A 16357-nucleotide genomic window follows, 5' to 3' on the forward strand; every position below is an offset into this window, starting at 1 on the left:
TGCGTTTTCATATAAACTTTAGAGTCAGCTAGTCAGTTTTACAAAAAAAGCAACTGGTATTTTGATAGCGATTGCACTGAATCTGTAGATTAATTAGGGGAATATTATCACCTTAACAACATTAATTCTTCTGATCCATGAACATGGGATGTCTTTCCATTTATTTAGACCTTTCAAAATTTTTTCAACAGTGTTTTTGTTGTTTTCACAAATACATACCTTGAAGCTTTTAACTTCTTAAAGGTCCTACATTTTCCAGATAGTGATTGTTATTTCATTAGGTCATGCCGTTATGTAGCACTGAAACTTTTATTATACTTAACCTATTTATGTGGCCAATTCTAATCTAAGTTTAAAGTATTTCTTGTCAATCCTAATGTAAAAAATAAATGGCCAATGTTAAAAATTTTCTGTTGTTTCAGAGTTGCTAATTGAACCTTCTTTCTAGAAACAGGTCTGTATACAACAAAATTTGCATGGAATTTTGGGAACGCTCCTCAATTTTAAGACGCTCCATATCCATATATGAGTATATATATATTGTATATAATATATGTATATTCACTATACACATGCACACGCACACGCACACACAGCCAAACAAAATGTATACACATTTTAAGAAAGGAAGAAACTTCAGTAAAGTTACGCGGATGGTAGCCACTTTGAGCACCTCTTGTAATTGCAGAAGTCAAACATGACTTGTATTCATCTTTTGTTACCAGTATATATTGAGTATTACAATTTTAATACAGGTTTTTCCTTTCTTAAAATTTGTATACATTTTTTTAGCACCGTGTGTGTGTGTGTGTGTGTGTGTGTGTGTGTATTCCCAATCCAACCCCAACATTTCAGTAATATATTATTGGTAGTGGAAGTAAAGATGAATAAATATTTTTCTTTCTTTAATATGCCTAAATTAAGGTAACTCCTCCAGATATTTCCCTTGTCAACAAAAGTAATTTCAAGCCTAAAGAAAGGTTTAAAGAGTTCATTTGAGCCAAGGTTTGGGGCCAGTCTTGAAAGCGAAATCTCAAAGGATTGAGAAAATGCTCTAGGGAGTGAGTACCTGTTTTGCAGTTTATTTTATACATTAGAATCAAAAGAGAAGATATGAGAAAGGTTACATGAAATTCATTGATGGTAAATTAGGGAGGTGGGAAAAAGTAAAGTGGGGAAATTTCTAGGACTGGATGAAAAGTAAAATGGAGAGATACATACTTCTTTTGCATCGATGGCTGCAGGATAGTTAACATTTAACATCCATCGTTTACAGAGGTGTGCAGGTAAAAGATAATAAAGAGCAATGTTGGGGATGTCTTGCTGGTACCAGGGATGTTTATCTTTGAAGGTCTGGAAAAGAGATCATTTTAACATTTTCACTGTGTTATTCTAGGTGCACAAAAATAATGGCTAGGGCTTGTTTAAGATAGAGGTTAATCAGTCGTATAGGCCTTAGGCTGTGACTTCCCATCATACATAACCTGCCCAGTTAGGAATTTTTTATGATCAAAACATCACTTTTTTGTTCATACCCTTGAGGATATTCATGTGACCCATTTTATTTTACCTTTGTAATAGTTTTCATGGGTCTCACTTTGCAGCCACTACTTGTGCACTTAGTAAGTCAGGTCTGTTCACCATCAACATAGACTCTGAGCTTGCAAAGTAGCCTTTGTTTTATGCTTGCCATTTCCCACTTGTAAAGCACATAATTAAATTGTTTGTTCTGGAAGGGGGAGTAGATTTCAGGGGTAAAAAGTACTTTTCTTTCACAAAGGAGCAGTTTCCTTTTTGGCCTAAGCAAGCCATTTCCGATCGGAAGGAAGAGACATACGTTTCAGTTAAAGCAAGCAGTGCAGATTCATTGTGGAAAACTTCAGAGTAATGTTGAAAACACAGGTTCTTAATTTTTTCTGGGTGGAAATTATAAGTAAAATCTATCTGTGAATCACTTTAATATTTTCATACGTTTATTGTAGCAAATGCTCTGAATTTAAGAATAGTGTTTTAGTATTTGAACAGGATTTTAACTTCAGTACGTTGGGATGTGTGGTGATCAATCTATGAAATTCAATGGCAGAGGCCCACATTCATAGATAGTCTGCCTAATGCCTAGTTAGAGGAAATTGAGAGAAGAGTTGAGGGAAAATGAAATTCGTGAATTTCTGAGACCTTTCTTGTAAGTAGTAACAGAATTCTTCCAGAGAAGAGATAATCTTCTCTTTAGCTGCCTGGCGTTTACATACCTCGCCACCCTCTGATAACCCTAGGAATCCTGAGTGAGTTTGGCTTTTTCCCCCCATTGCTTTATTGACCCTAGCTTTTGACCTTGCCAGCTTCTAAACCTTAGATAAGTCTATACTGAATTCTTTTTGTGTTTTCTTTGGGTAACTCTTAGTAATTATTATCAGGCAATCTGGGATTTGAACATCTTTTACCCAGAAGTGCAAATAGTATCACATCTGCTTTATAGGAATTTTATATTTTATACACAATGTTGTATTAAAAGCCAGCTCCAGCAGCAAAGGTAGTCTGTTCAACACATGATGCTGGAACACTTGGACATTACATGCAAATTTTTCTAATGCAGTTTCACTTTTATCATTATGAATTCTTTTCTCTCTTCTAAAGGATTATTGATACCCAAATGTTTTTTCTCCTTGAGATGTTACTTTAAGTGAAGGAAGCAAAGTGAGAAGTGAAAATTGCTTGTCTGTGGTATAGGCTTCCTACTTCCATAAAATTGCAACACTTAAAAATGTAATAGGTAGTAGTTGCTTAAGTAGAAATGGTTAAGATTCCAGAATATGGCTCTGACTGACCAGTCACAGCTATTCCTTCTTTTGTATCATGGTTTTGTTACAAGGATATTTTGAAAGAATTAGTAGTGTGCAGTGTCTTTTTTATTTTTTAATAGAAACTTTCTTTTTAGAATCTTGGGATCCTCACGTAGTGCTTTGCTAACTTTGTGCACACTAACAACACAGGATTGCTTGTATAGATCATACTTTTCTACTTAAGGATCGTACTAGTTCACAGTAAAATGAATGGTGGGTGGGTTTTAGTGCCAATAACATTTCAGAGCATTAAAAAAAAGTGAGAATATAAAACTAAGCTACATTTAGTCACTATTAATCAACTAACACATTTCTATTTATTGAAATTCCTTTTGTGTTGATATTATATATATTTTCTTACAAAATGTTTCTTTCATTTAAGACTAAATTTAAGTACTTGTTTTCCTTTGTAGGTATAAGCGTGTCTTTTCAGTTGGAACCCATGCGATTACTACATATAATCCCAATACTTTAGAAGTAACAAATCAGGTAATCAAGTTAGATGTTAGGTGTTTGTTTGAACACCATTTGACTTTTAAAAGCCAGGATATGACCTGTAACTCCCTGGCCTGAAATCAGTACTTTAGGTTAGAAATACCAAATCTGAGAGAGATTGATATACTTATATAATTCTCAATGCTTGGACTAAAAATAAATAAAGGGGGGATGGTAAGAGAATGTGCTTACTTCTTGGTTCTAAATGGTATAAGTTTTTGATATATTAGTGTAGATTGTAGCCATCTGTTTTGTGTAAAGTTGGTAAATTAGTTCTTTATAATTTTAAAGGCCCGGTTACTGTAGTAGAGGCATACATAAATAGCAAGTGCAATCTCAAGTATAATGGTTGGAACATACTTGTCATTGAAGTAGGATTACTGATTATAAAGTCAAGACTAACCTGAATATGGATAAGTAAACATATTTATATGCTAATTTATTTTAATTGTAAATTCAGCATGTTTTACAGATTTGGGTTTTTTTTATTTTTAACAGATTTGCAGGTAATCATAAAATTTTATTTCCCACTTCGTTTCACTTCTGTGTGTTTTAATTGCTTTGGATTAATGTCATTAATCATTAAAATTGGAATACAGATAGGATTTTTTTTTATCATTGTCTCTCATGACTGAAAACCTTTAAAAGAAATTGTTATAGAAGTATTGTAAGACAACGTCTTTTAGACCGCAGTATTATTTTGTAAAATTTTTCTCATTTAATCAGTGATTGTGAAATTAAAGTAGTGCAAGTAATTGTTGCATTTCATTATATTATAACACCAGTTGAAAGAATTCCTTTCTTTTGTTAGTGGCCTTATGGAGACATTTGCAGCGTTAGCCCTGTTGGAAAAGGACAAGGAACAGAGTTCAACCTCACATTTCGTAAAGGCAGTGGAAAAAAGTCAGAAACTTTAAAATTTTCTACAGAGCACAGAACAGAACTTCTTACAGAAGCGTTGGTAAGAACAGTTCCATGTTAATAAACTAAATTTCTTTCTTCTCTTTTAAATGAAACAGTTTTTTTAAGTATAGGTATTAATGTTCAGAGCCTCTGTTCCCACTATGCTTGTTTTTCCCTTAATGACCTTGAACTTGACACTGTGAAACTTGTACTTACCTCTAACTGAAAGACTGGAAAATCCTGTGTGTTTGATAGTTTTTAGTCTTTTTAAGTGTAATTTACAGAACAAAGCAGTTACATGTTCAATTAATCTATCTTGTTTTTCAATAAAATTCCAGAATTTTAAAATAGAAAAATAGAAACACTTTCTATTAAATATCCTTAAACTATAACTTTGATCATATTTTTTAGATATCAAGGTTACCAAGTTGGGATTTTACTTGGTTTGGGTGGAAAGGACAGCTCTGTGATTTTGCCTTACAAGTCTATTGCCATTAACTGTAGTTGTTTTTTTCTTTCAGAGATTTAGAACTGATTTTTCAGAAGGAAAAATCACAGGAAGGGCAAGTATTTAACATTTATTAATATCTATTTTTATTTGTTCAAATGTTGCCATTCCATGATCTGTGTGTTCCTTTTCTGACAAAGCTAAAGGGAATTAAGGAAACATAACTTTAATGTCTCCTGAGTCTGCGTCATAGATGAATGTAGTTTAACAGGAAACGCAGATATGAGGAATTAGATTTGTGACTGTTAATGCTGATAGTTGGGAAAAGTCTTCAGAGAACTATGGAGCATTAAAAACAAGGCTGTCACTGTTCAGGTGTCTCTTTCAGTATTCTAAACAGCAGCAGTAAACACTGCACTGCTGATAAGACTTGTTGGAACATGCAGTAGCTGTTTGGTGTAGGAGTGTCCTATTGCAGGAGTATTAAAGTTGTAAGGTTTGGGTGGATCAAAACTCTTACTATATGTTCTTGCACTGGATCTGGCTGGTAATGAAGTTTCGCATGGTGCACTGACAGCTTTGAGGAAGTCATGGTTACTTAGTTAGAATCTTCTTAACTTTCCCAAGCCTTTTTCTAGTCATGTTACAGCAGCATTTAAATGAAATTAGAGATTTCTAGGGTGGGGAACTGGCAATTTATTGAGTGTATGCTTTTTTCATTCCCTTGAAATACTGAGGTTTTTTTCCCATGAGAAGGTATGCTGTTACGATTGGGGGATTGGAGAGGGCAGAAGAATGCCTAAACTCATAGCATTGTTCAGAAATTTGGCTTCTGGGAAAAGGCAGGAACTGAATTCTGATGTGCTGGCATACCATTCCCCTGTCATTTTCAAGCTCTCATCCTTTCTATGGATGTTCTACTGCTTATTTCAGCATCCTAGAAGCCTTACTGACTTAGCTCAGGCAATTGGCTGGTTGTCCAGGAGCCATTGAAAATAGTTTAATGGCATTTGGTGAGCTGCTTGTTTCTTGTTGCTATTAAGACACAAACAAATTTCTATAAATCATAATTTGGTATGCTTATTTTAATTATGTTACCAGGTGAGTTTTCTGTATATCTCATCTGTTTGGAAAACAACTACTTTACAGATTTTGTTTATAAGCTTCCCTTTGTATCAGTTAACGTAAACAGTTTAACATTTTTCAAAACTTTTGGTGGAAACAATGTCTCTAGAAGATTTCCTGAAGGGCAGTCTACCTGATTCTATATCAGAAATAAGTGGCATCTCCTTCACCCCCAAATGCCGTGCTGGCTAAACAACACTCTTGCATTCATTGAATTTGGCCCTCAGACCTTCAAAATTGCCCCTGGATGTACTCTAAATCAGGGACTCTCAAGTCTCTTTCTTGGCCTCCACAATCCTGAGAGATACTGATGTGTTGCTATTGGGCATATCTCATTTTGACAGTTGATGATCTGCTGGGAGGAATGGAGAATATCCTGCAGAGTGGGTTGGGGGCATGTAAATAGGAAAAGTTTGGAAAAGCACCACCGTGTTTTGTGGCTTCCCTTCTACCCACACCCTTGGAGAGGTGTGGCGCTGCCTCATCCTCTAGTTCCAAATCCAGGCTCTAAATACATCTTTTTGTCTTTCTGCAGAATTCCGTTTATGGAACTATAGTGTGTATGATGCCATCAGTCAATAATGCGGTGGGACTTGAGGGTGATTTGATCCTGTGAACCTCATAGCTGAGTTTGGTGTTGGGATATTAGTGGAGGCGTTTATGATTTAATGCCTTACTCTCTTTAATGAACACCCACAAAAGAATTTCACTCTTATTTCAGTATTAGAAATAGTTGTAGTCTTGAGCCACCAATTTATTTTTACCTTAGGAGTCATGTAACTGACCATGTTTTCCTCTTCATATTGATGGGTAGGAAACTTCGTGGACTTTTGGGTGGGCAAAGGGATATTCATTTCACATCTGACACTTTGTTATCCTTGTATTTTCTTTGCCTATTTTAAATTATTTTTTTCTGTATCATATAATTTTGTTTAGCTGCCTCAAGTAAACCCTTTTTTTTTTTAATAAGAATTTAAAACTGAGTAGTAAATGAGTGTTGACAATTCTAATCATTCCTGATATTAGGTACTTTAATTTACAAAAGAATGTTATGGTCTAAATAGAATTTTATTTGCTAATGAGATCTCAAGATAATTTTTCATTGGTATGATTAGAAAAGCCTAATGTCAGACTGAGGCTTCAGCTTTTTTGTGTCTGTAGAAATAAAATCTATATTAATATACTGAAGTAGCTAGCTTAGGTTGTTTAAATCGAATACTGTAACTTCCCCGAAATGTGACTTAGCTTTTTCTGGATCTAACTTAATTAAAAGAATCTATCAAGAAAAGTTGAAATCTTTTTTCCAGTAAAACTTTCAGAATAACGTTTCTATTATTTCCTTTGTTTTTCTTTTTATAGATTTGCATAAGAGTAACTTAAAATTGTTTTACAAAATACTGTAACCCAAAATTTTGTTAATTTAAAAAGGACATATTATCTTCAGAGTGAACTCTTAATTAAATAAGCAAAAACCTCCAAATAGCTAAAATTAATGTTTTTAACCATTTGGATAGTAACTTTAAATATTTATAGTGTTGTTTACATTTTTCGTTGTTTGTGTATATATGAACCTAAAATTAATATTTTTTTCTCTAGAGATATAACTGCTATAAGCATCACTGGAGTGATACAAGAAAACCTGTCATTTTGGAAGTAACTCCTGGAGGCTTTGATCAAATTAATCCTGCAACTAACAGAGTCCTCTGTTCCTATGACTATAGAAATATTGAAGGCTTTGTAGATCTCTCTGATTATCAGGGAGGGTTTTGTATACTTTATGGAGGATTTAGTAGATTGGTAAGTACTGTTTTTAAAAAGTCATTTAAAAAGGAACATGACCATTTGAAGGAAAGCAGGGTTTTTATACTTCATTTTGAAATTTCATGTGAGTCCTTTGGGAGGAAGTATGGTATTAAGAGTTCAGGCTTTGGTATCAATGAGCTTGAATCCCAATTTGTAGCTCTTTAAAATGAGGAGAGTCATAGGTGGTTTGTTGTTTTTTGAGGATCAGGTGAGATTATATAAAAAGTTTGGCACAGTTGTATGGCTTAGTGTTCAATAAATAGTAGTTAGAATTGTTCATTGTTATTAATGTCTTACCTGACAGTTTGTAAGCTTCCTTTGAAAAAGTAATTTAAAATCTCTTATCTTTATAATCATCTTTCCTTTGCCCAGCTATTTATAATCTGAATTCTGAGTATTCATCGAAACTCCAACTTTGGGATTCATTGCATGTTTTTGTCTTGAAATTCTGAATTACAATAAATTGTAGGGTATAGCAGAAGCCATTTAAGATGCTGAGACCCTGGTTGTTAATCTAAGCTGTAGATGATGTCATGTTTTGTTTTGTTTTGTTTTTTTAAATAAGAAACATCCTGCCTTAATGAAACTCCACATCTCAAAGATGAACAGTAAAGAGAGAGTGTGCACATGGAGGGGCTCAGTTGAGCTTTCTCTTGAGAATTTTAATTCCTGTAGCTACCTTAATGGCCTGAGTATACTACTCCAAGACTCAGTGTTCGGTACACAGTTATCCTTCCTAGGGTAGCAGAGCCAGGGCAAGCCTGAAACTTTTATTAGGTTGGTGCAAAAGTAATTGTGGTTTTTGCAATTATTTTTAACCTTTCAAACCGCAATTACTTTAGCACCAACCTAATAAATACATAACAGGCTAGAGGGTATCAAAAGGGAAGTAGAAAGAATGAAAGGGAAGGCAAACAATCTGATTTGCAAAATATGTTAGCTCTTCAGAGCTTGTAGGCCTCTTTCCATCCTAGATTTCACTCTTTATCCAGGTGATGGGTATCATCCTGCTGTCCCTCATCTAGGAACACACATGTAGACGTGTTACGACCTCTGAATCTAGACCTAAAGATGAAGGCCCAAAAAGAAAGTTAGTTCCCTCTCCCATGCTAAAGCAGCCTGAAGCCTGCTGTGCTCGTGCTGTCCAAAGGCGTGTCTCTTCCCTGGACATTGGAAATTTGTAATGATTCACCTCTTGGTGGAAAACATACGTAATTATAGGAATATGGCCTGTACATATTAACAGGCTAACTGTATCACAGTAATTCACTCAAACCTTGAATTATGCATATAGTAAATATTAGGGATGAGAATTCTGATAGTTGCCAACATATTTTATTGCTTAATGTCATTAAGCAGTTTTAATCATCTAATTTCTAAGCATACTCTCTGCCTTTTAAAAGACACTAGCTAAAATGATTCAACTCACTACAAATGTAATAGCGTGACAGATTCATTCAACAAATCTAATCTGCTGCCGTCTACATCCATAGCAACTGTGATAAGCTGCTGGAAATAAAATCAGGTTTTAAAACATGATCTGATCCAGTGTTTCTCAGTAGGGGAGCTATTGGCATTCTGGGCAGGACAGGTTTTTTTTGTGTGTGGGACTCTCTTGCCCTTTGCAGGACAGTTACTGCTTCTGGTCTCCAGGCACCAGATGCAAGTGGCAATCAATACCTTATTCTTAACCATTGTAAATACACTCCTGGGGGTTGGTTTGTAGTATCCATGTACCAATGACTTGTAAACATTTAAACATTCTTTAGGGTAATCTTTCAAGAAAGCCCACTATATGAAAACAGATTAAATTATAGCTACCTTAGTTGAAATTGGAATTCTGCCCGTTGAATACCCACCACCCCCGCTGGACTTGGCCGGGGTCTCTTGGGACCCTTTTGAAAGCCTCAGAGTGCTGTTTTTCATATGGTGATGAGAACCATGGTATAACTTCCATTCCGCGAGTTATTTGCAAGACTCTATATCTCAGATTGTGTGATTTTAATTTAGTAATATTGTTTCTACCACAACACATTGCTTATTTACCTGTGGTAAGATCTATTTTTTTTTTCCTCTAGAATTGCTACTTTAATCTCTTTCCTCTAAGTTGATTCAATATGGTTACATTTTAGTTATTTCAACCCTGACTTTAAATTTCAAAATTTCTGCAGCATTTATTTGCATCAGAGCAAAGAGAAGAAATTATCAAAAGTGCAATAGATCATGCTGGCAACTACATAGGTATTTCATTGCGGATCAGAAAAGAACCTTTAGAATTTGAGCAATATTTGAATCTCCGTTTTGGAAAATACAGCACTGATGAATCCATCACATCTTTAGCAGAATTTATAGTCCAAAAAATATCTCCAAGACATTCGGTAAGACCCATGTGTTTAAAAAAAGAAAAATTTGTTCATCTGATTTTGACATTTTTCTTCAATAACTTTTTAATGTCTCAATTTTGTTTGAAGGAACCTGTAAAAAGAGTTCTAGCTCTTACAGAAACATGTTTGGTAGAACGTGATCCAGCAACCTATAATATTGCAACATTGAAACCTTTAGGAGAAGTAAGTTTCATTAAAATGAGATTTTTTTCCATTGACAAATTTCTATTTTAATATTTTTTTCATGCTTAAAGAATGAGAAATAGGAAGAATATGTATTCTTCACATTATTGTATTTATCTTTAGAACAATGAATATTTCAAAATTTATTTTCCAAGTATACAATGAATGGAACTTTTTATTCAATAATTGTGTATGAATAAAAGGTGTGATCAAAAAATGCAGTGAATGTTTAAATTTAAAAATTGTATTACAATAAAAGACACATTGCCATTAATCCCCCTCAAAATACTCCCCCTTGCTTCGAACACAGTTATTCCATTATTCTTGCCACTTTCTAAAGCAGTTCTGGAAGTCCTCTTTAGTGATTGTCTTTAGTTGCACTGTCATGGCTGCCTTGATGTCCTGAATCAACTCAAAATGTTTACCTTTCATGGTCATTTTGAATTTGGGGAGGAGCCAAAAGTCGCACAGTGCCAGATCCGGTAAATAAGGCAGATGAGGACACACTGTAATGTTTTTATTTGACAGAAATTGTACCAAAAGCGATGTTTTACATGGAACGTTGTCATGATGGAGCATGAAATTCCTTGCCCATTTCATGTTAATGCATTGTTCGTGATCCATGATTTACAGTATACTTTAAAGCACACCTTCTCTCAACCGTAGCTCACATCCGACTGACTGCATCAAACAAGCTGAAACTTGTCACACACTGTTACTAAGGTTTGATGCTCCTCTTCCTGTATTGAAAATCCCTGCCCGTCCGTTGGATGGCACTCAACAGCAGCATTCACATTTTTTGATCATGCCTAATAAAAGTGGTAGTAACGTGTAGTTTTTTCTAATGAGATGCCATAAAACTAAACATCTTTTGTTGAACTTGTTTTTTGTTTTCACTAGGTATTTGCATTGGTTTGTGACTCGGAAAATCCACAACTTTTTACCATTGAATTTATAAAAGGGCAAATACGGAAATATTCTTCAACAGAAAGGTATTTTTTTTAATTCATTAAGCTTTCGAGATCTTAGTATGTGAAAGGCAAAGTGCTCCATCAAAAAGGAAAAACAAAGATTTATAATCCAGAACTTTAAATTATGTCATTTAGGAAAAGACAATGTCAACTACAATTTTATATATATATTTATATATATAATTTTATATGTATAATTTATATATATAAAATTTATATAAAATTTATATACATAGTTACAAGAAGTGGAGTACAGCATTAGGAATAGACAGTGGAAATGTAATGGCTCTGTGCGATGTCAGAGGGTAGTGGATGGGGGGAGAGGGGTTGACACTGTGTGAGGGATATAAATGATAAATGTCTAACTATTAACATTGTTTTGTGCACCTGAAACTAATAAAAACAAAATAGTCAAAAATAAATAAATAAAGTAAAATGACCATTCAGTTTTCAAATTCCTAAAGAGAACAAAAATGGTGACTTGATCTTAAACAAAATGATGGCAGTAAAGTGTATTTTTGAAACTAGCTTTTAAAGACTATCTTAGAATAGTACCTACTACTTTTATTGTTAAATTGTTTAGATAACAACAGCAAGTTACATTAATATAAATACTATACTCAAAGTTAGATTTCTGTAAGCTAGTATTGTTAGGCTAGTTGCTGATTTTCCAGTGAAATACGCATATTTTTATATTGCTGTGACTTGGCTGTTGATTTGAAAACCCGTGAGATGTTATAGCACATAAACTCCTCTTGTAAAGTAAATACACTTATTGTGCTTTTCTACTGTGAATGACTGGATCTCCCTTTATATACTAAGCAGTGTTTACATTCCAGGCAGTTCTTTAAGTAAATAGATGGATACTGAATCTGTTTTTAAAAGTTCGTTGAAATAGTTATTGTACATTTTGCCATTGTCTATAATGCAGCCCTATGGAAGTATTTTCACTTCCTGTAGTTTGACCAGTAACTATTTCTTACCTTAGAAAACTTTTAATCTAAGGTCAACAAAATGGCATCTTAAGCAAAAGGTTGTATTTCTTTCCTGTTCTGAATTCAAGAAAGAGAACTTCTGAAAAAATAGTGCAGACATTCTAATCAAAGGAAGAATCTCAGTGCTTACAGTTTGTCATGTTTATCATGTAGGTGTATGTACGAACACATTATATTGTTTAATGGTAGCACTAGGAAGAAGGTGCCATTATTACCAATAAAACATTCAGAAAGTAAAGCAATTTCTTTGTGACTTTGGATTAGGAAAAGATTTCTTAGATATAATACCAAAAGCATAATTCGTAAAAGAAAAAAGTTGATTGTTTAGACTTTGTCAAAATTTAAAATTGCGCCCATTTTGAAAAGGAAAAGATAAGCCATAGACACAGAGAAAATATTTGGAAAACATAGCTGATATAGGATTTGGATCCAGAATATATAAATAACTCAGGACTCAATATTAAATAAACAAAAAAGCCAATAATAAATAAGCGAAAGATTCAAATAGACACCTCACCAGAGAAGATATGAATGGTGAATAAACACATGAAAAAATGAGTCATTAGGGAAAAGAAAATTAAAAGTACTACATATCCACTAAAATGGGTAACATCAAAAAGATTAATAGTGCAAGATGTTGGTAGGGAGAAACTGGAACTCTCATATATTGCTGGTGAGAATGTAAAATAATAAAACCGCTTTGAAAAACAGTTTGGCAATTTTGTAAAAGATTAAACATATGTGACATAGCAGTTTCTCTCCCAAGTATCTACCCGAGAGAAATGAAAAAACATGCCCACACAGACTCGTCTGTGAATGTTCATAATCACATTACTCATAATAGCCCAAGTTAGGAACAATGCACATATACATCACCTGGTGAATGGATACACAAACATGCTCTGCATCCATACAATGGAATACTCCTCAGTGACAAAAAGGACTGCAGTTTAAAAACATAAAATAAGCAGGACACAAAAGGCTACGTATTAATGATTTTGTTTCAGTAAAGTTTTTTTTAATAGACTTTATATTTTAGAGCAGTTTTAGGTTCACAGCAATACTGAGCGGAAGGTACAGAGATTTCTCATATACTTTCTACTCCCTACCTCCCACCTCCCACTTACATAGCCGCCCCCGTTATCTGCATCCCCTCCACAGTGGTACATTTGTTAATAATTGGTGAACCTATAGGTTTGGACAAACGTATAATGACATATGTTCATCATTATAGTATCATACAGAATAGTGTCACTGCCTGAAAATCCTTTGTGCTCTTCCATTCACCCCTTCCTCTCCCTGTGAACCTTGGCAACCACTGATCGTTTTACTGTCTCTGCAATTTTGCCTTTTTCCAGTGTCATAGTTGGAATTATACAGTTTGTAGCCTTTCCATACTTGCTTCTTTCACTTAGTTATACGCATTCAAGTTTTCCTCCACGTCTTTTCGTAGCCCACTAGCTTCTTTCTTTTCAGCACTGAATAATATTCCATGGTCTGGATGTACCATGGTTTATTTATCTGTTCACCTACTGAAGGACATCTTGGTTGCTTCCAAGTTTTGACAATTATGAATAATAAAGCTCCTGTAAACATCACTGCTTGGGTTTTGTGTGGCCATAAGTTTTCAGTGCTTTTGGGTGAAAGCAAAGGACTATGCTCAGTGGATCATATGATAAGAGGATGTTGAGTATTGTGAGAAACTGCCTGTCTTCCAAACGTGGCTGTGCCTTTTTGCGTTCCCCCAAAAAGGGAACGCAAAAAGTGAAGGAGAGTTCCTGCTGCTCCACATCCTAGTCAGCATTTGGTGGTGTCGTTGTTCCCGAATTTGGCCCTTCTCATAGCTGTGTAATGGTATCTCACCTGTTGATTTAATTTGCATTTCCCTGATAGATGATGTAGAGCATCTTTTCATATGCTTATTTGTCACCAATATCATTGGTGAGGTCTCTGTTAAGAACTTTGTTTGGATCCTTTTTTAATTGGGTTTTTCTTACTGTTGAATTTTAAGAGTCCCTTGCATATTTTGGATAATAGACCTTTTTCAGATATGCCTTTTTAAAATATGTTCTCCCAGCCTGTGGCCTGTCTTTTCATCTCTTTTTACTTTATTTTATTTTTAAGATTTTATTGGGGAATGTTGGGGAACAGTGTGTTTCTCCAGGGCCCATCAGTTCCAAGTCGCTGTCCTTCAATCTAGTTGTGGAGGGCGCAGCTCACTGGCCCATGTGGGAATCGAACCAGGAACCCTGTTGTTCAGAGCTCACGTTCTAACCAACTGAGCCATCCGGCCTCCTTGTCTCTTCATCTCTTGATGAAGTTTCTTGAAAAAGCAAAACTATAGAGAAAGAAAGCAGATAGTGGTTCCCTGGGGCTGGGGAGTTTTTTGCAAGTGGGTACAAGGAAGCTTCTTGGGGTGAACCAAAACTGGATTTTGGTGGTGATTGCATAGCTGTATAAATTTACTATAAATTATGAAACTGTATTTTAGTTTGGTGAATGTTGTGATTTGTTAGTTATACCTCAATAAACCTGTTAAAAAGTAACCTTAAAGAAATAACAGAAAAACATTAAAGCTACAATCCTTAAGTAACTGTACAAAGTATGTGACAGCAAAGTGAAGAGGCTAATAATATTGGAACTCCAGGCTCTCTTCTGAAGCCCCTGTTCTTTTGTGCTTCCCCTTCTACCCACTCCCAGCAGGTTACCTGCTAAAGGGCCTATGTTACATTGTGAATCAAAATTCCCCTTAATTATCAGTGATAAAACCCTTTTATTTTTAACCTTGCTTAGAGATTCCTTATTAGCAAGTTTGCTGGATGGAGTAAGAGCCTCTGGTAATAGAGATGTTTGTGTAAAAATGACGTCAACCCATAAAGGTCAGCGATGGGGGTTACTCAGCATGCCTGTTGATGAGGAAGTAGAGAGCCTTCACCTCAGATTCCTGGCGACACCTCCAAGTAAGTTTTGATTTAAATGTAACTGCATTGCAACCATCTGCTTAATAATTTAATAACTAGGAATGCAAATCTCTAAATCTTTTTGAATCTTTTTATCTCCTTACAGATGGCAACTTTGCAGATGCTGTATTCAGATTCAATGCTAATATTTCGTATAGCGGAGTTCTGCATGCAGTAACGCAGGATGTAAGATAAGTTGTATCATAATTTGTTCATTGTCATTAACTGTTGGTATGGACCCTTTTTTGAAATAATCCTTTTTCACCTAGGGTCTTTTCTCAGAAAACAAAGAAAAACTGATCAATAATGCCATAACGGCCTTGTTGTCCCAAGAGGGAGATGCTGTTGCTTCAATTGCAGAACTCGAGAGTCAGTTCCAGGCTGTGAGGAGGCTTGTGGCTTCCAAAGCTGGTTTTCTAGCCTTTACTCAGCTTCCAAAGTAAGTTGTCTTCTGAAACATAACTTCTTTTAGAGAATTTGAGCAATTCAATTTAACAAATAATCAACAATTCACCTCTTTGTAGCTGACTAAACCTGATATCTTTTATATGGTGATATAGTCGTTTTTATACATGAGAAATAAAAAAGGAAGGTGAGTGAAACTGAAGAGGGTATTGGTATCATACTCGAAATATTACCGATTCTCTTTTTGGTGAATTTGAATGGGAAATTACATGCCTTTTAGTTTTAATTAATCTTAAAAAAATCTTCCCCCTCAAAGAAAAAAATTATTATGAAAACTGATACGTTCCAGGGGTGGAATTCAAAATATATAATTACTGTAGTAATTCAATGGAAACTTAAGATGACTTACATTGTATTTTAATACTAAAATAATAGACTAGTGCTCTGATATGCCATTTTCTGCTTGTTTTTTGTTCCACAAGGTTTCGGGAGCGTCTAGGAGTGAAGGTAGTAAAAGCACTCAAGAGGAACAACAATGGAGTAATCCATGCAGCTGTTGATATGCTCTGTGCCCTCATGTGTGTAAGTAGTGGTTTTATAAGGAAACCAGTTGTTTTGTAAGGTTTTTCTTAAGTTGACGACTGATTTCTGTTTCCACAAACACAAATTTTCATTTTACCAATGAAATTCAATGGTTCTGTATTTCCTAAATTGCTCTCATAGCCATTTGTTTATTCAAATAAACTTTTGCTTAGCATATCCTGTAAACTAGGCACTCTGTGCTATGTACTAGAAATACAAAGGTATTAAACCAAAGTTCTATCCTCCTTAAAATCTGGTAAGAT

At 34.8% G+C, this 16357-nt stretch overlaps 1 protein-coding gene across 1 annotated transcript in view; it reads left to right on the top strand.

The window, feature by feature from the left end:
• DNAJC13 (DnaJ heat shock protein family (Hsp40) member C13) overlaps positions 1 to 16357 on the top strand; it is a 99804-nt gene that overhangs the window by 24750 nt on the left and 58697 nt on the right. The window contains exons 3-13 of the mRNA XM_074314084.1: positions 3254 to 3329; positions 4147 to 4296; positions 4760 to 4801; positions 7408 to 7608; positions 9786 to 9992; positions 10086 to 10181; positions 11082 to 11173; positions 14941 to 15107; positions 15214 to 15293; positions 15377 to 15546; positions 15995 to 16094. Coding sequence (XP_074170185.1) covers positions 3254 to 3329; positions 4147 to 4296; positions 4760 to 4801; positions 7408 to 7608; positions 9786 to 9992; positions 10086 to 10181; positions 11082 to 11173; positions 14941 to 15107; positions 15214 to 15293; positions 15377 to 15546; positions 15995 to 16094 — 1381 coding nt within the window. The remainder of the gene's footprint in view (positions 1 to 3253; positions 3330 to 4146; positions 4297 to 4759; positions 4802 to 7407; positions 7609 to 9785; positions 9993 to 10085; positions 10182 to 11081; positions 11174 to 14940; positions 15108 to 15213; positions 15294 to 15376; positions 15547 to 15994; positions 16095 to 16357) is intronic.

Source organism: Rhinolophus sinicus, linkage group LG10 (genome assembly GCF_036562045.2).
Source record: "Rhinolophus sinicus isolate RSC01 linkage group LG10, ASM3656204v1, whole genome shotgun sequence".
Lineage (NCBI taxonomy): Eukaryota > Metazoa > Chordata > Mammalia > Chiroptera > Rhinolophidae > Rhinolophus > Rhinolophus sinicus.